General features: G+C 38.0%; 3 protein-coding genes across 3 annotated transcripts; 2 read left to right on the forward strand and 1 right to left on the reverse strand.

The window, feature by feature from the left end:
- Nucleotides 1-13,128: 13,128 nt before the first annotated feature.
- LOC104747137 (putative F-box/LRR-repeat protein At3g42770) lies at nt 13,129-15,355 on the reverse strand. The gene is made up of 4 exons (XM_010468711.3): nt 15,052-15,355; nt 13,963-14,862; nt 13,736-13,879; nt 13,129-13,645 (listed from the first exon to the last, which is right to left on the reverse strand). Exons 2-4 carry the CDS (start codon nt 14,854-14,856, stop codon nt 13,388-13,390), a joined length of 1,296 nt encoding a protein of 431 aa, XP_010467013.1. The 5' UTR covers nt 14,857-14,862; nt 15,052-15,355; the 3' UTR covers nt 13,129-13,387.
- A 1,683-nt stretch (nt 15,356-17,038) lies between these two features.
- Nucleotides 17,039-17,995, forward strand: LOC109129120 (uncharacterized). Its single transcript, XM_019236760.2, has one exon. It carries the CDS (start codon nt 17,039-17,041, stop codon nt 17,993-17,995), a length of 957 nt encoding a protein of 318 aa, XP_019092305.2.
- Nucleotides 17,996-19,341: 1,346 nt separating this feature from the next.
- LOC147926898 (uncharacterized) lies at nt 19,342-21,531 on the forward strand. Its single transcript, XM_087487233.1, has 2 exons — nt 19,342-19,930; nt 21,485-21,531. Exons 1-2 carry the CDS (start codon nt 19,342-19,344, stop codon nt 21,529-21,531), a joined length of 636 nt encoding a protein of 211 aa, XP_087343359.1.
- Nucleotides 21,532-24,777: the final 3,246 nt, after the last annotated feature.

The raw sequence follows: 24,777 nt of genomic DNA on the forward strand, positions 1-24,777 counted from the left end.
AGCAAACGTGTGACCATCTGGTTGATGCATTGATCATAACCATAAAATATCTAAATGTCCCACAAGGTGGGTGTATAGGTCCACATATATCACCTTGTATCCTTTCCAGAAAGTTTGAAGTCTCTTTAGTGACTTTTACTGGTGATGGCCTTATGATAAGTTTCCCTTGTGCACATGCTACACAAGTGAGATGTTTAGGGATAACTTTTCTCTCTTTAAGGGTGTGCCCATTCGAATTCTTAATCAATTTACGCATCATGTTCGAACCCGGGTGGCCTAGCCGGTCATGCCATAGAGTGAATTGTTCATTGAACATTTTATTCTTTGCCAAGTTAGCTTCTATCATGTTAATCTTAGCATGGTATGAACCAGTGGCTAGTGCAGGTATAGTCTCTAGGACCTTCTTATGTCCTTTCACAATTTCTGTAATGTATAGGAATTCTTTATTTCATTCACCCTTGGTTTCAATATGATAACCATTCAATCTAATGTCTTTAAAGCTCAATAAACTTCTCTTAGAGCTGGGTGAGTACAAGGCATCACTTAGTTCAATATGTGTGCCATTAAGTAATAATATGTGAGCTTGGCCGTACCCTTCTATTAAGCTTGCTATACCCGCAACTGTACTAACATTGGCACTTTTCATATGAGGTTTACAAAATATATCTTGTCCTTCAATATGGTGTGGCTGGATCCACTGTCCACCACTAGTACACTCATATCCTCGGCCATTTATATATAGGATAATAATTTATGTTTTAATTTTAAAAACACAATCATATAAAATAAAATCTTTGAATTTAAACCAAAGTAATTATTTAATACATAGACCGAAATTAAAAGCATAGAAATTAAACCAAAATAAAAACCGAAATTTAGGCATCATCCTTAAGGCAATCGGAAGTCTCATATGCTAGTGAGTCATCATTCTCATAGTCGAAGTCTCCTTCACCATCGAGATGCACATAGTTGGCTTATGGGTTCTTCTTCAAGACCTCTTGATATGCATCAATAAGATGTTTGGGTGTTCTGCAATTCTTGGCCCAATGGTTAGACATACCACATCGGTGACAGCCTTGGATTGTGGTTTTAAGGACCCACGGCCACGGCCTCCACGGCCGTAACCATCAAAACGGCTAGCTTGGCCTCCTTGACCACCACGTCCTCTGCCACCACGGCCACGGCCATAGTGTCTTTCTCTGTGGACATAGTTGGTCTCTTTAGGCTCTTTGGGCTCTTTAGGCTCTACATAATTTTTCTTTGCCAAATCAACCTTGTGTGCTTCTGGTAATGGGGTTGTACCAGGAGGTCTCATAGCACTATTCATCAGCAACAGCTCATTGTTCTGCTCAGCTAACAGTAAACACGAGATAAGGTCCCCATAGTTGTCAAAACCCTTTTCCCGATACTGTTGCTGAAGGACTATGTTGTGAGTGCTAAAAGTAGACAATGTCTTCTCTAGCAGCTCTTTCTCTGTCACTTCAGTACCATACAACCTAAGGAGTGAGACAATCCTAAAAAGCTCAGAGTTATACTCATCCACGGATATGTAGTCCTGGATCCTTAGGTTTTTCCAATCAAACTCGGCCTTTGGTAGGAGCACCGTCTTTTGGTGTCCATGTCTGCGTTTAAGCTCTGTTCAAAGGCTAAGAGGATCTTCTATGAAGAAATACTGATTCTTGAGACTCTCAGCAAGGTGATGGTGTATGTGCTGAATGGATAATTACTAAGATTGAATTTAGGGGTTATCCTAATAATTCTAGCAGCCTAGAACAGGTCTATGATTTTCGAGTTTTATAGTTTAAGGATCCGAAATTTTTCTTTATTTACAAGAACAGTTTATGTTATAATTGATCCAATATTGTTTCTGTGAAAATTCCAATTTCAACAATCCTAAAACAAGTCTATTCAATTCGATTTTTAAGGTTCATGCAACTTAATTATATGCAGAAACAGTTTATGCAATAAACAGTTCTATAATACCCTATACATGATCCGATTTTCATACTTATGATGCATGTAACAAACAATCAATCGATCAAGCAATTTAAACAATCAATCCTTATCAAACAAATTCGATTTTAGGGTTATTAGGGATCATGGATCTTAATGTTTTATCAGTATGTGCAGTTGCAGGTTTTAGGGTTTAATAGTTTTAGATCCAAGTTCGATTATATGGTCCCATAAGTTTCGATTTGTACCTTAACACCAAAGGGGTCTGACCGGTTTTGATCTGGGAGCTAAAGACCTCAGATATCTCTCACGAACCTCGAACTTGTGTGGACCACGAACCTCGAACAGAACCGCTACAGCCTCCCACGAACGGATCTCGACTGCTCCTTGTATTGCTCACGAACTGGAACCGCGAACCTCGAACAAGTTTTGGATGGAACTTGATCACGAGCACAGGCTGCTCAAACTTGATCTCGAACAAGAACTAGCCACGAACAAGGGTTGGACGTGAGCTAGTAAGAGAAGAGGGGTTCGGGAAGAACAGAAAGAGGAGAGGCGGCGGTTTTAGGGTTTTAGGGTTTTAGGGTAAGGGTTTTTTCTCAGCTGGACTTTAGAGTCTATCGTGCTGATAACGTGTTGTAAATTAGAGGATTCAAAGGTTGAAATCTCTTATTCTTATTCCTTAGAGTTTATAGAGGTCACATATATATAGTAGAGTCTAGGACTTATCACAATAGGAAACACAATATCTTAAACCGACATAGACTAAGTCCTAATGGCCGATGGGCCTTCTTGTCTTGACCGAATGGGCTTCAAGTCTTGGACAGTGTATGGACCGTGTATGGGCTTGGTTATGGAGTCCATCCTTAAGTGGTTTATAACACAATATGGATAATTTGGGTAATAATCTGTATGTCGATAGTATTGGGTTGCTCCGCTCATGATATTTTTATTTAAAGTGTGCACTGGTTGTACCGCTGACCGAACACAAGTTGGACCCAATTGTAATCTATATATATAAAGTTAATTTTTCTCTTTTTTCCTAACTTCACCTCGTTACTTATTATTTTCAATTTTAACAAATTAATTCACATTATCAATAGAACATAAATTATAAAGTTAAAACATCAATTAATTTACTCATTTCTGTATTATTTTTATTATTATTAAAATAATAATTTACAATAACTTAAACTAAAATCTAAACCAAAAATGAAATAAAAAAAATACAACCAAAAAAAATATCAAAATAAAATATAAATATAAAATTAGATATTTCTATCATAACATATAATAATTATGTAAATATTTCTAATTTGTACAACAATTCTAAAGTGGAAGTGGGATATGATTACGATGGATTTCAAGAATAGTATACATCAAATTAGTACCTTATATACCTTCTAAAATATTGTGAACATCAAATCTAGAAAAAGGAGAAAATGAAGCTATTATATATTTAATGGAACAACAATTACTTTCAAGAGTTACAATTATTAGGATAAAAAAAAGAAGAGTTTAAAAAAAAACACAAAAATTTAATTTTTTTTAAAGTGATTCTTGGTGTTAAATTATAAATTCATTTTATCGATTAAAAGTTGGTGTATATTATTATTTTCAATTATAGTATAATATAATTAATAATATAAATATATATATATATATATATATATATATATACTTGAGACTATGTTTGTTAGTGTTAAATTATAAATTTATGTTACTGATTAAAACCAGAAGGATTTGGTGAATATTATTATTTACAATTCTAAATAATATAAATGATTAAAATAGTCTGAGTATGTTATTTATCAGTTTACAAATTGAAAAATGGTAAAATTCTTAAACAAACGTATATAAAAAAAAGAAAAAAATATTAATCAAGTGCTCAAAAATTAAAATAATATGTATATTTAAGAGAAATGTGTAAAGTTACTTGAAATAAAACATATTAGAGAAAATTTATTTTGAACCTCACACACACCAAAAAATGTAATATTTGATGTTATGATATGATGTTTATGGATAGAACGAGTCAAATAATGAGATTCATTACTAGGAAACAAAATTTGTGTGTTGTACAATACTGTCAAAGAAACTTCGCGACTGAAACGACCGACCTTTTTTTTTTAAATAAATAATAAATAATATATATATATATAAATAAACTACAACTAGTGGTCCCATACCCACTAGCCACCTAACCACATTCAAAATCAACAGCGGAATAACATAAATCAATATCCAATAATAAACCAATAATATCCAATAACAATCCATCAACAATAATCAAATACCAAACAACAAGAAACAAGGAACCAGCAACCTAGCAATGTTTTTAATGACTCAACTCTAGCAACCTAGCAATGCCAGACAACATCCAATCGAGTCCCTAGAACATCCTCCTCTTCATTGCCTTTGATTCCACGATCACACTTTGCCTTTACCTGCACCACAAACACAAATTGAGATGCATGAGTATTTGATAAACACTCAGTGAGGCAATCCTCCCATCTACTGGGCTATACACACAAGCAATAAGATCTCTACATGCCACAAACAACAATCAGTAAAACAAACCAGGCAATATACAAAGCATACAACGATCCATCGTAGCTGAAAGAAGGGTGTCGACCGACACCAGGTGGTGTCGATCGACACTGACAATCTGGTGTCGACCAACACCATACTGGTGTCGACCGATACCCTGCTCGACACTCCCGAAAAACCCTAGTTTGTGTCGACCGACACCTCCACATGGCATCGATCGACACTCGCCAAAGTCCCGAGCCGTCCTCGCGTTGGTGTCGACCGACACCCCAACTGGTGTCGACCGACACCGTTGCCGAGCAGCGATTTCCTTTGATCAAAAACTCCGAATCTCGCCTCCAATCTTCTCCAATCCGCTCCTTGCACTCCCAGAAGCCAAACCCAGCCAAAACAGCGACGAAATACCATAGAGAACTCAAAGAAACAACCACATAAGCACCAAAACACATAAAATCTTGAGATCTTAGCTTAGATAAGCCATGGTCATGCACTCACCTCTTTCAAGAAGATTCTGACCAACAAGAACAAATTCCCTCACTCCTAGCAAGCTTCTAACACCTTCCCAGCCTTAGATCTCCCAAGAACAGCAAGGAATCTCTCAATCTCTTCCCAAAAGTTCAAGAACACTTTTCTCTCTTTTTTTTTCTCTAAAAGCGGCCAACTAACACCAAAAACACGACCCTAGGTCGTTTCCCCTCTTTTACACTCGATTTAGGGATTTCCTAAACCAACCACGCAAACCGGACAATTAAAATTGAACCGACCAAACCGGCCACAACTGGTGTCGATCGATGCCTCACTAGAAGGTGTCGATCGACACCCTTACCAAAATACCAAAAATTGGTTTGCGGGTGTTACAATTCTCCCCCACCAATCTAGATTCGTCCTCGAATCTCGAACAACCATCAGCCAAGGACTCCCGTGCAACCGTCTCCACAGCCCGCACTCCTCCGACCGATCTACAGAAGGTCACCTCTAGGCGATAGACTCACGCTCCAGGCGTCATTTGCTCTTGACTTTTTGGACTTTCCTTTACTCATAGGCCTAAACCTTGAGTTTTTATTGGCTCCTCATCAGACCTAAGTTTGCATGCCAAATGTTGGCTCCTCATTAGGCCAAAGCCTGCATGCCATAATATATAAGGAAAAGTCCAAACTCGTCTCTCGGGTTGCCACCCTACAGCGCGCCTCCGGATCGTCATCCGAAGTCGATATGCCAACCACACTCCCGAGCCACAAAGTCTCTGAATATGGCAGTACTAGGAGAACCTAAGTCTCCCAAGAGTCGCGAGCAAACGATTCTGAACACGTCTGAGTCCTATCCCTATCCAGGTTTCCTTCCCGTGGCTCGCGTAAAAACATCTCAATGTCCTACCAACCACATATTCCCTCACCAGAATACCTCATGACCACACAAGGATCATATACACGCCACAAGGGCCGCCACAAAGGCCAAACAAAATGTCCTAAAGAGGACCGCCACCAAGGCCAAACAAATGCCCTAAAGAGGACCGCCACCAAGGCCAAACAAATGTCCTAAAGAGGACCGCCACCAAGGCACTCTGGCTAAACAGCCCGCCACAAAGGCCATCTGTCCCTAAGGACCGTCACAAAGACCATCTGTCCCGAAGGACCGTCACAAAGACACTCTGGCTAAACAGCCCGCCACAAAAGCCATCTGTCCCGAAGGACCGTCACAAAGACACTCTGGCTAAACAGCCCGCCACAAAGGCCAAACAAATGTCCTAAAAAGGACGGCCACCAAGGCCACACAAATGTCCTAAAGAGGACCGTCACAAAGACACTCTGGCTAAAAAGCCCGTCACAAAGACCACACATTGTCTAAAAAGACCGCCACACACGGGCACACTGACTCAAAAGTCCGCCACTAAGGCCACACACAAGCCCCCTTTAAGGCTCTCCACCGCTAAAATGGACAAATTCTAACTCCCATAAAACTTTCCATATTTAGCACTTTCCATTTTTGGAAACTTTCCACTTTTGGAAACTTCTCCTTCAGAAACTTTTCTTCACAACCCCGCCTCACGGAAACTTTGTACCCCAAAACCACCCCATCTTGTTACTGAGTCGCACAACCAACCACCCCAAGCGACCGAGTAACAAGAGAGATGGGCTGGAATACTCCATTCCCGCTCTAGCCACGGATTACAGATGGGACCAGGCTAAACAAGCTCAAGTCGCGGCTTGCTTCTCATACCACTTCTTGAACCTTGCCTTCATCTTTGACTCAGGCTCCCAAGTCTACTCCTCAACACCATCACAGTCCCACAGGACTCTCATCAAAGGAATTTTCTTCTTCCGAAGTTCCTTGATCCTCCTCTCGAGAACCCTCACTGGTCTCGCCTCCACAGTCATGTTAGGCTGAAGATCCTCAGGAATCTTAGCCAACACCTGCTCACCCTCACGGAGACACTTCCGCAACATAGACACATGGAAAACCTTATGGAATGCACGCATAACCTCAGGTAACTCCAATCAATATGCCACTGGTCCAACCCGCTCAATCACTCTGAATGGACCCATATACCTCGGACTCAACTTAGTCTCTGACAATGACCTGTTCGGACCCTGCAAAATGGCCATCTTGAGGTACACTCTGTCTCCTACCTGAAACTCAAGATCTCTCCTCCTCCTATCAGCATAACTCCTCTGTCTATCCTGAGCCTCCTTCATGTTCAGCTTGAGAACCCGAATCTTCTCTGAGGTCTCCTGAACAAAACTAGCACCAAACATGCTCCTCTCCCCCACCTGAGTCCAGCATAATGGTGTACGACATGGCCTCCCATACAAAGCCTCATAAGGAGCCATCTTAATACTCGCCTGATAACTGTTGTTGTAAGCAAACTCTACCAGGTTCAGGTGGTCTGCCCAATGGCCACCCCAATCCAACACACACATCCTCAGCAAATCCTCCAGCGTCTGGATCGTCCTCTCAGACTGTCCATCTGTCTGAGGATGATAAGCTGTACTCATATGCACCTTAGTGCCCATCTCCGCCTGAAATGCCTTCCAGAACACTGAAGTGAACTTAGAATCTCTATCAGACACAATGCTCGCTGGCACCCCATGCAATCTGACTATCTCTCTCACATACTTCTTAGCCAAGACCGCTGCTCCATCAGTCTTCTTAATGGCCAGGAAATGTGCAGACTTAGTCAACCGGTCCACAATGACCCAAATAGCATCAAAGGTCCGAGACACGGGCAATCCTACCACGAAATCCATGGTGATCATATCCCACTTCCACTCAGGAATGGGTAAACTCTTCAGTAACCCGCCAGGAACCTGATGCTCAGCCTTCACTAGCTGACACACATCACACCTCGAAACCCAACTAGCCACATCCTTCTTCATCCCGACCCAATGATAGTACCTCTTGAGATCACGGTACATCTTAGTCGCTCCTGGATGAATGGATAACTTGCTCGCATGAGCCTCTCTCAGAATCTCCTGTCTCAACTCCTCATCCTTGGGCACACTCACACGACCGTGCACCAAGATAGTACCATTTTCTGAGACCTGATACTCTGAATCCACATCCTTAGAGGCATTCACCAGCCCCAAATCCTTCTCCTGAGCCAACCGCACTCTACTCAGAAGATCTGCTCTATCTATTGCTTCCAAACCCAACGGTTCCTGTGAAACAGCACATAAGCTCAAAGCACTGATCTCCCCTACCAGAGACTCCATCTCCTGCTCCTGAGCCGAAGCTACCCTCTTCCGACTCAGAGCATCTGCAACCGTGTTAGCCTTACCAGGATGATAGGCTATCTCCAAATCATAATCTGCCACAAGCTCCATCCACCGGCTCTGTCTCAAATTCAGCTCAGGCTGAGTGAATATATACTTCAGGCTCTTATGATCTGTAAACACCTGTACCTTTGCACCATAAAGATAAGATCTCCAAATCTTCAGGGCAAAAACTACAGCACCCATCTCCAAATCATGAGTAGGATAGTTGCCTTCATGCACCCGCAACTGCCGCGAAGCATAAGCAATCACCTTCCCATGCTGCATCAGAACACAACCCAACCCAACTCTAGATGCATCTGTATAAACCACATAGGGTTCTCCCTGCTCAGGCAAAGCCAACACTGGCGCAGTAGTCAACATCTCCTTCAGGCTTGCAAAGCCTTCCTCACACTCTTCTGACCAGACAAAAGGAACGTCCTTCCCTGTCAACTTAGTAATAGGACGTGCTCTGCTTGCAAACCCCTGCACAAATCTCCTGTAGTAACCTGCCAATCCAAGGAAACTTCTGATCTCTGTGGCATTCTGCGGTCTAGGCCAATCCCTAATAGCCTGAATCTTCTCTGGATCTACAGAAACCCCCTCTGCAGAAACAATGTGACCCAGAAAACCCATCTCACGCTGCCAAAAACTACACTTGCTCAACTTGGCAAACAACTTCTGCTCCCGCAGCTTCTCCATAACTGCCCTCAAATGCACTGCATGCTCCTCAGGACTCTTAGAATAAACCAGGATATCGTCGATGAAAATGATGACAGATACATCCAGAAACTCCTGAAACACACTGTTCATCAATCTCATAAACGCTGCTGGTGCGTTAGTCAACCCGAAAGGCATCACCACAAACTCATAATACCCATACCTCGTCCTGAAAGCAGTCTTCCTCACATCTGCCTCATCTATCGGTATCTGATGATAACCCGATGCCAGATCCACCTTGGAGAACCAAGTAGCACCCCTCAACTGATCCAACAACTCGTCAATCCTCGAGAGAGGGTACTTGTTCTTCACAGTGACCCGGTTCAAACCCCTATAATCAATACACAACCGGAAACTCCCATCCTTCTTCTTCACAAACAACACCGGCGCTCTCCACTGTGATACACTAGAACGTATGAATCTCTTGCTCCATAAATCCTCTAGTTACTTCTTCAGCTCAACTAAACCAACACTCAAGTATGCCGACATCAACTCGCCCCCACCTGAATATCCACCCTCTTGTTCCTCCAAAAACTTCTAGTAACTTGCCAGTTAGGGAAACTTCCACAAGTTAGCTTATTCCAAAGATAGCTTTCCGCTTGGCAATTCTCCACAGCAAATCATCAATACGAACGTAATAAAACAAACAAGTACCATACGCTCGCATATTCTGATTCACCGCTTCAAATGCTTTGCAGGCCGCTAACTCAAACCACTTGACTTATTCCCTCCAACAAGCTTACCAAAACCTTGAATCTAGCAACCCTGTCCTTCTCAAATGAACTTCATCCAACATCGTTGCAACGATTAGTTTATCCTGCCATGAAGGCTTTTCGTGAACTTATGTATCTGGCAAACATGCCTCTCCCGGCTCAATCCTGCTGTAACTCCCCTTCCTGGGACTCCGGCACCACCGGCCTCACAATCCTGGCAAAACAGCCACACATTCATAACCGCTCTGGTTCATAAAACCCTGGCCCAACGGCCAACAAAAACCTAAAATCCAAGATTAAACCACCATCACTCTCGAGGTCTACATTCCGTCGTGGTGTTTATACTCACCTTCTATACATTGCTTGCTCCCACCTCCTCCACTCTTAGGTCGCAACCTTCGAGTCATACCGATCTCACTCTCAGACCAGCGTCTTCGAGTTATACCGTCTCACTCTTGGACCATAATCCTCAAGATCTTGGTATCAGGGAAACTACTCATCCCCTCAGGAGAACAACGTCCCCTCTGCCACTCTCGGAGCCCTCAGCCCCTCGAGCTATCGGTATTCAGGGGAATCACCATCCCCTCAGGAGCAACAATTCTTAACATAAACATTTCCCGACACAAGTACCTCCTGTGGTCCGAGTATAACATTGCAATGTTACACCTGCCCACTAAAATTCTAATATCCAACTGGATTAACCCCCAAACAGAGAAATATCTGCTCCAACTGCATATGTCCACCTATCCGCCTCTCTAGGCCCGATACCTCTTGAGAATAATCTCATACCGGTCATCTACAACCGCTCCATCCTCTTAACGTAAGGTGGAAAGTCCCCAACATCCGCAGCCCTCGACTGCACCCCGCCACATGCGGCACAACTGGAGCCTACACTGGTACCCCTCTCGGTAACCGCTCCAACAGCACGCCAACAGATCCGCCAAGCGATCATCTCGACCCTGGGCTCCACCTGCTACAACCCCACACCTGGGTTCCCAGCACCCCTGGCACGCTCACCGGTTAATCCCCTCTGGTCCCTCCTGATACGCTCGCGACCCTCTGACGTACCTCCTCGTGGAACTCTGGACCACACACTCGCTGGCCTCGGGACCCGCCTGACAATGACCACGACCACGTCCCCGTCCACGACCAACAACTCAAACACCTTAACCACTGATCTTCCAAGAACAGAGGCTAACAAGCAGAAAACAAATCAATACCACACAAAGAAACATAACAATAACTCACCGTGGAATCTCATTGAAGGCTTAAAGAGGATGTTCTAGGACTCCATGCCGCACACAATTGACTAACTCACATAATCAATCAAGACATGCAATCCCAAACATCACAACAGAAACCTAGTGAACTTAAACCTAGAACCGTAAGGGCTCTGACACCAAAATGAAACGACCGACCCTTTTTTTTTTAATAAATAATAAATAATATATATATATAAATAAACTACAACTAGTGGTCCCATACCCACTAGCCACCTAACCACATTCAAAATCAACAGCGGAATAACATAAATCAATATCCAATAATAAACCAATAATATCCAATAACAATCCATCAACAATAATCAAATACCAAACAACAAGAAACAAGGAACCAGCAACCTAGCAATGTTTTTAATGACTCAACTCTAGCAACCTAGCAATGCCAGACAACATCCAATCGAGTCCCTAGAACATCCTCCTCTTCATTGCCTTTGATTCCACGATCACACTTTGCCTTTACCTGCACCACAAACACAAATTGAGATGCATGAGTATTTGATAAACACTCAGTGAGGCAATCCTCCCATCTACTGGGCTATACACACAAGCAATAAGATCTCTACATGCCACAAACAACAATCAGTAAAACAAACCAGGCAATATACAAAGCATACAACGATCCATCGTAGCTGAAAGAAGGGTGTCGACCGACACCAGGTGGTGTCGATCGACACTGACAATCTGGTGTCGACCGACACCCTCCCCGACACTCCCGAAAAACCCTAGTTTGTGTCGACCGACACCTCCACATGGCATCGATCGACACTCGCCAAAGTCCCGAGCCGTCCTCGCGTTGGTGTCGACCGACACCCCAACTGGTGTCGACCGACACCGTTGCCGAGCAGCGATTTCCTTCGATCAAAAACTCCGAATCTCTACGTTAATAAGTAACGATCACTCAACTGATAAAAAAAAGAGTATTAGAAAATGAAAAATAGTTATGATATATCTTCATAATTGATATATTATAAGTAAGATTATATAATATAAAAAGAGAGTAGACGCAAGAAATGACTAGTATATACTGGAAATACTGTAAAGAAAGAATTAGTTGTGAAAAAAATGTTATATCTATATTCAATATTTTGAATTAATAGTAAAAAAAATTATAGTACCGCGCAACGCAACGATTATAAATCTAGTACGCAAGATTATATAATTTATCAACTAGATTAGGATTTGCAGTACACCGCGGAGCAAAATTATTTATAATTAAAATATTAAAATTATAAATTGTATTTGTTGGTTAAATATATTATAATTATATAATAATTGTTAAATAAACTATATAATACCGCAATATAATTTATTTTTTGTATAGATATATGTCTATTTTCTGATACTGACAGTGTTAACAAAATAATGAAACGATGTTTTACCCGTGTAACACCGAATTACTGCTATTTTTATTTTATATAAATATCGATAAAACCCGTCCTGCTATATAACCCCGTCCCGAGATATTTTAACTCACATTATATCATCTTAACTTTTAATATTTATTGTGTATCTACGGTATAATATTATCATATTTAACTTTTTAAAAATCTTTAAAATAAAGAAGCGGAATAAACCAAATAAAAGTTTTAAAAGTTTGAATGCCTTATAAATCAAGAGTCTACTCATTTGTATTCAGAATCATTTTGGCAATTGAGAATATCATTAATGTCATAGTTATTGCAATGTAATTTTCCGGAAATTTTGTCTACAATTTCATTTTCCGGAAATTTTATTTAGATTATTAGCAAAAGAGTATATTTTCGCGGGTCCTATGAAATTTTGGACATTGTTTTGTTTACAACCTAAATAGATGGAGGCTCTTAAATTATGAATTATCAAGAGGCCCATAAAATATTAAGAGGTCCATATAAAATTGTTAGAGGTTAACAGAATTAATTATATTAGTAGCATTAATTGCTAAAACTTTCTTTATTAGTATTTTTGAGCAAAAACTGCTGCAAAAATACTAGTATAGATCTCCGACCCTTTTGTTAAAGTATAATTTTGTCATAAAGTCGCACGCAAAACCAATCGAGAAGTTAACTAAAGAAACTTATGATTTTCATAGATTGTTTCCATCTGATGTATTTTAAAGTCTTTGCGACTTTGACGATTCAAATGAATTGAAATTGTATGAGACTATGAGTCGTTTAAGCTGCATTTGACAAAGAGGATATAACATAAAAGCCATTGCCAAAGTTGTTGGAGAATACAAGATTACAAACTTTTAAAGGTACTCATAATAGAAACCACAGTTGTTCAAGAAGCCATATCTTATGGAGCAATATACCTCAGCAACCCCTAAACATGGTAACTAATAAGTTGTTTTTTTTTCTTTGTTCCCAATGATAAATCATAAATCACTGAAAACAAAATATTTGATGTTTGAAGATATAACAATAACTTATGAATGATATCATCACATGACTTGAACATTGAGATTGGATGAAGTTGTGGTGGGAAGCTTCAACAGATCTTCTGTGAGTTGCACCTTTTTGGAGTCATCCACCCGAGGTGCAACATGAATTTTCACAACTTCAAGACACTTCATCCTCGCTGAGAAATGGCTCATGAACTTCAGCTCGCGCGTAGTTCCTCGATAGTGCATGATACTCAGCATCTTTACTTGATTATTTGGAGGAATGTGAATCCCCTCTAACCAATTTTGATCCAGACCCTGAAGCATTAAGAGGAGAGGGCTACTTTAATTTCATGCCAAAGTCGTATATATAAAGTAAGATCGATTCGTTCAGGGTTTGTTTCATACCGAGAGAACCAGAGTTTTTAGGTTTGGACAACACTCCAGCAGAAGTGGCAGAAGAAATTTCCACTTTCGTGTTCTACCCGAAAACTCCAACTTAACGAGGTTCTCGAACATTGGTATTCCACCCTTGCAGCATAACAAAATCACCTGAAACACACACACACACACACAAAAAAAAAGTGTTCCTGTTAACCATAAAGAAGATGAGAGAACCATACACTGAAACTGACCTCGACAGTAGAAGAAGTCAAGTGAAGGCTCTTGACGTTGCGTATCCCAGTGAGGAGCTCTGTGACATCAGCAGCATTATCATCTAAGAAATGAATGTCCAGTGTAGCTTTGGCAACTGAATCCAAATGACAATTTGGATAACAATGCCGAACATGGTCAGAGTAGTAAAGGTCGACAACACCGGGTGTGTTAAATAATTCAATGCCATAAGCAACAAATAAAGGACAGTTATAGGTAACTGAGAGTCTCTTAATGCTTTTGCTGGATATGGCGTATGGCATTCCCATTGAACGAGCTTTTTGATAAATGGTGCAGTCCTCAAGTACAGGGCAAGCAGGGATAAGCGCATTACGGAAACAAGTAGAGTCAAACCAACTTGAATCAAGGAAGAGAACCTTTAGTGCGGGGAGTGATATATTCAAAGGAAGCAAAGAGGTGTAACATTGTGCTACCATTGACAGCTTAACCAGTGTGGTGCTGGTGAAGATTTCGTTTGGAAAATAAGCCCGCTTCTTAGTACCTATCCGTAGATGGAGATCAGAGACACCGTGGAAAAGGGCATGAAGTATCCAGCGATTAACATCAGCCACACTGTTTTCATCTCCAAGTGTTTCTTTAAACTTCAGTGAGAAGGACTTCATACGTTTACCACCTTGTAAAGCCAATGTTTTATCCACGAAATCCCGGAAACTCTCGGCGGTACTGCGCATTTTCTGTTTACGCTTCCGGGATTGCAGAAGGATGGTGGAGTTGTCATAGTCAAGACTAAGATTGTAAGTAAACAGAGTCCTCCACCTCTTGGAGAGAGCAGAGGTTGAAACAGCTTCTTTTGTTGGAAGAGAAGACAATATTTTGATAAGAACCTCATCTGGAAGATGATCCATTGAACCCATCACCACCTGAAACATGAAAAATGAAAAGAGAAGAGTTCAAGAAACAGTAGCATAAAGTTTCAATTTAATCCCAACCTTAAAAGGTTCAAGCTTTCTCTACACGATCATCAATCTCTACTCTATAGAATCAAGAACATCATCACTATCACTAAGACTCATCAAATTCGAGAAAGAGAAAAAGCTTCAGATTCTTACTAGATATCGATTGAACTACAAATCCAGATTCGAATTCATCGAAACAAACGGGGGGAAAATACCCCTTCACAGAGAAGATGAGAAATTGATGTGCAATTGATGTAAGAATTAAGGCGGCGACGGATGATTATACTGCCTTTGCTTATCTTCTCCGTAGGTTTCTTTTTTCTTTTCCATATTAGTTACTAGTAGTACCACGGATTTAGTTTACATTTTTTTTGAATTTTTTTTGTGATTTTGGAAATTATCTGTTTACTGAGTAATGATTGTTAGTGAAGATAATAGTTAAATAAAAATATTATATGAGATTTGAGATATGAGTGTTAGGTCATTTTTAATGGGATAATTTTCCCCCTGTCTAAACCCAATAAATAATAAAAATATGTAACAGTGGGCTTAGATCAATATTTTTGATCTTGGTTCAGAACTGATCCAAAGGATGTTCCAATATTCTTCCTCTCTTCTGATTGGTCGAAAAAAAATTGAGTATTTTTTATTTTTTCATTTCTTTCATTCGCACGAAATCGTGTGTAGGGTTTGTTTCTCTTGCGAAAACGGCGACAGCTTCGTTCTCGCCATAGTCGCCGCCGAAGCTTTGTTTTTCGGCAATTGAAACACCAAAATCGAAAGGAGAGAAGCTACTTCCATCCTATTCCGTCCTTGTCTTCGTCGTTTCCTTTATCCGGCTTTTGGCAAATCGAAACCAAAATCAAACTCGAAACGCCTTTGTCTCCTCCTCTCCTTTGTCGGACAAATCTCCGGTCATACAGAGAAAGTTTGTCACAGTCGTTTCCTCTTTCAATCTTTGAATTAGGTTTTATCGATTTAGGGTTAATCTCAAATCTGTAAGATTTCGGTTTAGGGTTAACAATTAGGTTTCAGTTTAGTATAGGATTTGGGATTAATCATTATACGATTATAGTATAGGATTTGGAATTAATCTATATCTATCTATGATTGAATTCCGAGAGTTGTATTTTGATTTTTGTATCAACAATAAAACTGATGAATTAAACTTGAAATTTCTTTGTTTCGGAGGTTTGTAGGTGAGGTCAACTAGTGGAAGTTAAATCGGATTCTTCAAGAAACCTGTGTTTGCTCGAAAGTTAAAGGTTAGTCGCAAGGTTGGTTTCCTGATTTGAGTTGTGATATTAGTGTTTATTCTGTGATTATATTTGCTTTTGGTTTGGTTTTGTGGTGTCGGATGTTAGACATTGTTGTTGTCAAGTAAGTGTCTCTTTGTTTTGGTCTTTATGTCTCACCATCTTTGTTTTGGTTTGGTTTTGGTTTTGTTTTGTGGTGTCGGATGTTAGACATTGTTGTTGTCAAGTAAGTGTTTCTTTGTTTTGGTTTGTATGTCTCACCATCTTTGTTTTGGTTTGGTGTTGGTTTCGTTTTGTAGTGTCGGATGTTATATCATTTGGTTTGTTTGTATGTCTCTTAGTTTTGGTTAGATTTGACTAGTCGTTGTGATTGTAGTTTTGTTCTGTAGGTTTGAGTGTGTGTAAGAACTTGTGAAACTGTCTGCTATTTTTAAAACTGTCAAAAAATTTTAAACTTTTCAAACTGTCACAAATTTTCAAACTTGTGAAACTGTCAAAAATTTTCAAACTTGTGATACTTTTGAAATCGGTTTGAATGGTTTGAAACTTATGAATGCTTCACCAAATATAGTTGAGTAGTTAACAAATCTATGAATGATTTACTTTGAAAAATAGTAAATGACTTTTATTTACTTCTGATTTGACTGAAGTAGGTTGTTGTTATTTACAATTAAAACTCCCTAACAACTCCTAACTTTTGATTAAATGATGGCTTCTTAAGTTCTCTATATTTACGTCCAACCGCTTTGCTTAAGTCCATCTTGTTTTACTTCTCTTCTATCAACCTTATTGTTGGCTTCTTTCTTCTAATCTATCATAACTTTTACTTCTCTTCTATCATCCACCTTCGAACAATATCTTTTCTTTGTTTAATTCTGATTGCTATGGAATCAAACAATACTCCTAACAATCAGTCTCAACACTACTTTAGCCTTCTTAACTTCCCATATGACAGCTTTGCTTCCAATGTAAACATTGGTTCCTCTCAAATTCCTTATTTTAGTTCACAACCAAGTTCACTTCCGAGTTCACAGCCAAGTTCACAGCCAAGTTCACAACCAAGTTCACAGCCGAGTTCACAGCCGAGTCAAGCTCCTAGTCAAACAGAAGAGACAGCAGAACAGCGAAGGGAGAGAAGGCTATGGTCCACCCAAGATGACTTAGTCCTAATAAGCGGCTGGTTAAACACATCGAAGGATGCAGTAGTTGGGAATGGGCAAAAGGCAGGGTCCTTTTGGATCCGTATAGGAGACTACTACGAAACAAGTAATCATGTCTGTGATGGTGCTGAGCCTAGGCGCCCTGACCATTGTAGACAAAGGTGGCAAAAGATCAGTAAGGATGTGAGCAAGTTCTGTGGAGCTTTTGCAGAGGCAGAGAGTGAGAGAGCTAGTGGGATGAACGATCTAGATGTTTTACAAAATGCTCACCAAATCTACACTAACTTGTACAAGACCAAGTTCAGTATGGAGTATGCTTGGAATGTTCTACGCTATGAACAGAAATGGACAAGTCTCGAGGGTATGAACCCCACTCCGAAGACAACCAGTTCTAACAAGAGAAAAGCTGATGAAGCTGCACCATCTACGGGTTCTGTCTTTGGTGAGCAGGAGAGCAGACCCGCGGGCATCAAGGCAACGAAAAGAGTGAGGAACAAAGGCAAAGAGAAGGCTGCACCATCTGCGGAGTTTAATCACATGTGGGAGATAAAACAGAAGGATTTAGAGGGCATGAAACAACTCCAAAAGATGTCCATTCTTGACACTCTCATTGCCAAGAATGAAACCCTAGACAATGATGAAAAAGCATTGAAGAAGAAGCTAATGGCGGAACTATTCTAACTAGACGAATCCGTCTTGTTTGTTTGTTGTCTAAGCGAATCCATGTTTAACTATGGTCTCTATGTTTTTATGGTCTCTATGTTTTTAATGAATCCCTTTTTCTTTGTTTATGCTATATGTTTTTCATGAATGTGTATGTTTTATATTTGATTCAATATTTAGAATGGATCAATGTTTATGTTTGTTGTTCAATGTTTAGAACCCGTGAATCCATATCAATGTTAATATGCTATATGTTAATCCATATCAATTTCATGAACTTATATATGTGTTTCGGTTTCAGGTTGAAAGAAGAAATGGACCGTGAATATGACTATGGTATAAACAGCCCATTAGACTATAGTACTGAGTCTGAAGAGGAGGCTGAGACTTGTTACTATCCTCCGGAACCAGCAAGAGCAATTGGATTCACAACCCTCCGGAACCAGCACAACGAACCAGCTACTGCGATTGGATTCACAACCCTCCGGAACCAGCTCAACGAACCAGCTCCTGCGACTGGATTCACAACCCTCCGGAACCAGCTCAACGAACAATTGAACCAGCTCAACTGGACCAGCTCAACGAACCAGCTCAACAAACAATTGAACCAGCTCAACTAGACCAGCTCAACGAACAAGTGATACAGCTCAACGACCAAATGATCAAGCTGAAGGTACTTGTGATCCAGCTCAAGGATCAAGTGATCCAGCTCAAGGACTGAGTGATACAGCTGACTGACCACGTGAACCAGCTCAAGTAATGATCGTGATGTGTGGATGTTGTTTGCTTTCGGATGTGTGATAGTATGTGAACCCGTGACTGACCACGGCAACCCTAGTTTGATAGTATGTGAACCCGTGATGTTTATGTGTGGATGTTGTTTGGATTTTTGTTTAGGGTAGTTTGATAGTATGTGAACCCGTGAATGTTGTCGTGAATTATGTGTGGATGTTGCTATGTAGTCGTCATTGTTTCTTTGGATTTTAGTTTCATCACTGGTTGTATGTGAACCCGTGAATGTTGTCGTGAATTATGTGTGGATGTTGCTATGTAGTCGTATGTGAACCCGAGAAACATGACATTGTTTCTTTGGATTTTAGTTTCATCACTTGTATATATGAGATGAGAAGAGCACAAGGTTTTTTCATCAAAAACAAACATTTGCTCCTTGCACCAAAACAAACATTTCCTCCTTGCTCCTTGCTTCTCTCTACAACAACAAATATTTCTTTCTCTAACCAAAATAAAATATTTCATTCCTTCTCACCCAAAACAAATAATTCTTTCTCTTCTTCATTGCTATGGCATCTTCTTCCAACAATTTTAACAATTTTCACTATCATTATGATCGAAATAGTGATAGTATGAACCAATTTTTCCAAGAGCAATTTAATAATCAATTTGAAGCTGCTGAAGAGGAAATTCCAGAGGAAAATAATATACGTACTCATATCGAAAGACAACGGGAAGAAGGCCACGAACGTTTGTGGAACGATTATTTTAGTGATAATCCCACTTACACGACGAAGCAATTTCGCCAACGGTTTCGCATGAACAAGTCATTGTTCTTGCGTATTGTCAATCGTCTCAGTGAAGAAGTTCCATATTTTAAACCAAAAAAGGATGCAACTTTCCGGAATGGTTTCTCACCGCTACAACAATGTACTGCAGCAATTCGATTACTAGCATATGGGCTAGGGGCGGACTCGGTTGACGAATATTTACGTATGTCTGAATCGACTTCTCGTAAATGTTTGGAACATTTCGTCGTCGGAATAGTTGACTTGTTTGGCGCTGAATACCTACGCCGACCCACACAAGCGGATCTTCAAAGGCTACTCTTTTACGGAGAACTGCGGGGTTTTCCCGGGATGGTTGGGAGCATCGACTGTATGCATTGGAAGTGGAAAAATTGCCCAACCGCCTGGAAAGGAATGTATTCACGAGGCACCGGTAAACCAACAATAGTTTGGGAGGTGGTAGCTTCACAAGATCTTTGGATATGGCACGCATTTTTTGGAGCTCGAGGTACTTGTAACGATTTAAATGTTCTTGATCAATCACCAGTATTTAATGACATTATTTACGGTCGAGCTCCCGAAGTTACGTACTATGTCAACGGAAATGAATATAATTTGGCTTACTATCTGACGGATGGTATTTACCCGGAATGGGCGACATTTGTTAAATCCATCCCACAACCACAACATCCGAAACATCATTTGTTTGCAGAAAAACAAGAAGGTGCACGAAAATATGTTGAGCGTGCATTTGGACTCCTGCAATCTAGATTCGCCATGATTAAAAATCCATCTCTTTTATGGTCAAAGGGTAAGATTGCATATATTATGAGAGCATGTCTCATACTCCATAATATGATTGTCGAGGATGAACGAGATTCATACACACTCTATGACGCACATGAATTCCAACAAGAAGATGGAACCGGAATTAGTCCGGATCTTTCGTTTTCAGTAAATATGTCTACAAATCTTGAGGGTTTAGGTGATGGTCATACAATAGTTCGTGATCGACAAGCACATCAGAAATTAAAGGAGGATTTGATAGAGCATATATGGAATAAATTTGGTAATATGTAATATGTTAGTTTTTTTTTACATTTTAATTTCAAGTTTATAAGTAAGCAATTTAAATGTTATTTTTTAAGTTTTTATAATTTGTAAAATGTTTATGAATATTATATTATTAAATCTTATGATCTTAAACATGTTCTCCCAAAAACTAGTTTTTTAACAAAAGATCTTAACTACTGATCTTACATTATTTCACTTTATATTTATTCTAAGAACACCATAATTAGTTCCCCCATTTTTTTAACCTATGATCTTAACAACTGATCTTAGATTATTTACACAATATATTTAATCTAAGAACATGAAAAAAAGTTCTCCTATTAAGGATGCCCTTAGTAAAGTGTGTATTTTTTTATTATAAGAAAAATTGTAATTTAAAACATATAGAAATTTTATTATTTAATTGGGTAATAAATACACTAATCTTTATATTAATTTTTATTGATCAAAATATTAAAACAGCATGGATAAACTTAACATCAATATATACATTTTTGAAGACATTTATGAAATAAATCCTGAAGTTCATACTTATTTACAATCATGTCATTAGTATTGATTATTTATTTATTTTTTATTTAATTAATTAATATTTTTTCTCTTTTTTTCCTCCAATTAATTAATATTAAATTTCTGTTTTTGAAAACAAGATTTCTCATCCTAAAGAAATTTCCAAAACAATCTAAACCACTCCTAAACAAGATTTAACATTAAATATTAAGTTTATAATTAATTTAATTAATATTAAGTTTCCAATTTTACAAAACAATGTTTTCTTCATACACAATTTAGATTGTTTATCCTTACCAAAAAAAAAAATCAGATTATTTGTAGAAACAATCATTAATTTTGGAGTAAATGCCATTAATTTTGGTGTAATTGTTCTACATAAATTTTGGTGTAATTGTTATAGGAGCAAATGCCATTAATTTTGGTGTAATTGTTCTACATAAATTTTGAATTTAAACAATCATTCAGAAAAAACTAACTGTATGATTTTAAAAAGGTAACAAACATATTTACCATTCAATTTGATATCTTATTCAAGGAATAATAAGAAAATATAAAAGATATTGTTTGCTCACAGATTTATCTTTATTTTTATTACGTATTTAAAACTAATTTTATTTTCACGGGTTTCGTATAATGATTTTGTGACAACCCGTCCTGCGGACCCCACTAGCCCCCCGCTAGCTGCCCCAACGGACCATCCGTGGACCCTGCTAGCCCCCCGCTAGTTGTCCCAACAGACTCCAAGCTGGCCCTGCAGGGTATCGATCCTAACCCATCACTGTGGATATCCCAATCCACCAGTAGGTTATTGGTGCGCCAGGCGTTCCTCGAACCCTGGTCCTCACCCTTTAACAACCTTCCCACAGGACAAGTTGTCACCAATTGATGCAGGTCACAGGACGGGTTGTCACAGATTTTTTGCGGATTAAATTTTTTTGAACATGTTGCCTCACCCGCCTAGCATGGCGGGTTTAGACTATAAAACCAACACTAAAACTATTAGTTTATCTCATACATACTATAGATTTGTAATCATAGTTTTGAAAATTAACTTATAAATTATTTAGTATATGAACTACAAAATATTACACATACTATAACACATTCTTAATATTCCGACAAAAAAAATACACATAAAAATATACACCAACATACTATATAGGCATATACCTCTCTGTTTACTTCTAGAGAACAAAACAAATCTAGAATTTTATATTCTATCTAATAACAAATCTAATGTAATTAGGTTATAAACTTTATAAAACGTAAGAAGAAGAAAAAAATTCTAAACAAACTTTCTAAATTAATTAGACAAAATTTAATTAATTGAGAATTTGAAAAGTAAATAAATTAAAAATTATTATTTAAAATACAATAATTTAAAATTTAGTCTCGCGATGTACCGCGGGTGAAATTCTAGTTTTCATTGAAAACCCCCTAAACTGACAACTAAATGAAAACGGAGGGAGTATTTCATTGTTATATAAGTCACATAAACTAAGTGAGAGTTATAGATATACAATTATTAAATATTAATATATTTCTATAAACTACATTACTGTGAATTTATAACTAAAATTGTATGTTGTTTAAATATATTCAATTCTCATTTAGTTATTTAGTAATTTTTATTAAAATATACTTTAGTTTATTTTAAATGCATTAAAAATGAAATAAATAATGTAATATCAAGATCATGTGAATTATTTATATTAAGGTGTGGAATTAAAATAGCCATGTATTACTTGACATTATCCTATACAACCCAAATATATATATATATTATAATCTCATATCCTTAAACTATGTAATCATCAAATTATTTGTTAAGCGAAATTTTTATTATGTAAATTCAATTGAATAAATTTGTTACACTAAAAATTTAAAGAAACAAAATGACACTTGTGAAAGAAAAGAGCATCAAATGAAACCTTTTGAAGCTTGCCAAAAGAAAACCTGATTTTATTATTAGATGATATGATATAGTAAGGTTTTTTACAACTCTTATTCTAAGAATCTGACACATGTTTTATTTTTTAAAACTTCAAATCATTATCTATTTTAATTGTATCTAATTATAGGGTGAATTACTCAAATGTTACTCATTTTAGGTAATATTACCAGAATCTACAAAAAACTTTTTTATTACTAGAATGTTTCGGGTATTTTCAAAATACCCAGCGTGCCCCTGTTTTATGTTACCAGAAAAAACGTAATTACAAAAATACCATTGTCACGTCAGACGCCACGTCAGAAATCGCTGACATGTAACCATAACTCAGCCGTAACGCGTTACAGAGTATGTTGCGGCTGAGTTATAGGTATGTTGTGGCTGAGTTATCGGAAAACATTTGAGTAAGAGCGGACGGCTGACTTATGAAAATCTGGCTGAGTTATGCTCATAAGTCAGCCAAGCGTTACGGCTGACTTATTAAATCTGGCTGAGTTATGCGCATAACTCAGCCGTCCTTATGGCTGAGTTTTCACCAGATGGTTGAGTTGTCAAAATTTTGGCTAAGTTATCAATACGACACTGCTGAGTTATCAAAATTTTGGCTGAGTTATCACTACGACACGGCTGAGTTACCATTTTCCGACTAGCTGAGTTATGAAAAACGGCTGACTTATGAGATGTTGTTACGGCTGAGTTATGGTAAAAAAATTATAACTCAGCTGTCATAGGCTGACTTATCGACAACTCAGCCGTTTGACGGCTGACTTATTAGCAAAAGATTAATTACTAGAATGTTATTCAGTTACGGCTGACTTATCAAACGATACGGCTGAGTTACATATTTTCAGTTGATGAAGCGGCTGAGTTTGGCAGCAATTTTTTTTGCTTTTTAATTACTGTAATGTTTTTCATGTTGTGGCTGAATTACATTGTTAACTAAACTCCTTTGTTACATTCCAAATTAAAAAATTAACTACATGCATGCCATAATATTTAAAATCTTATCATATTTAGGTTTATCTCTATTTTCATTTCAAATGATAATAAAAAATAATAATTTAGGAGAAATAAAATAACTAATTAAAAAGTTATTAAATAAAAGAAAAACAGTAAAAATTATTTTTCTTGATATATGAATTAAATAAAAATGAAAAAAAAATAATTTTTTGTATTATATAACTGAATTTTCGTTTTTCTTTAATTAAAAAAAATAGATAACTCAACTTACCACATCTTTAACTCATGAAAATTTCCATGATGTTGAATAATCTTTTGAGTTAACAATTTTACAAAAGATATACCTCAAACTTGTACATCAACCATAACACATGATTATTCAAACTCAACTTCAAAAAAATTAATTTTGTTAGTGATTGGTAACATTTTTGAATAAAATTTAGGTCTATGTCTATTTTCATTTCAAATGATAATAAAAATAATAATTTAGGAGAAATAAAATAACTAATTAAAAAGTTATTAAATAAAAGAAAAACAGTAAAAATTATTTTTCTTGATATATGAATTAAATAAAAACGAAAAAAATAATCTTTTTGTATTATATAACTGAATTTTCGTTTTTTTAATTAAAAAAATAGATAACTCAACTTACCACATCTTTAACTCATGAAAATTTTCATGATGTTGAATAATCTTTTGAGTTAACAATTTTACAAAGGATATACCTCAAACTTGTACATCAACCATAACACATGATTATTCAAACTCAACTTAAAAAAATT

The sequence above is a fragment of the Camelina sativa genome, chromosome 15 (genome assembly GCF_030686135.1).
Source record: "Camelina sativa cultivar CO46 ecotype springtype chromosome 15, ASM3068613v1".
Lineage (NCBI taxonomy): Eukaryota > Viridiplantae > Streptophyta > Magnoliopsida > Brassicales > Brassicaceae > Camelina > Camelina sativa.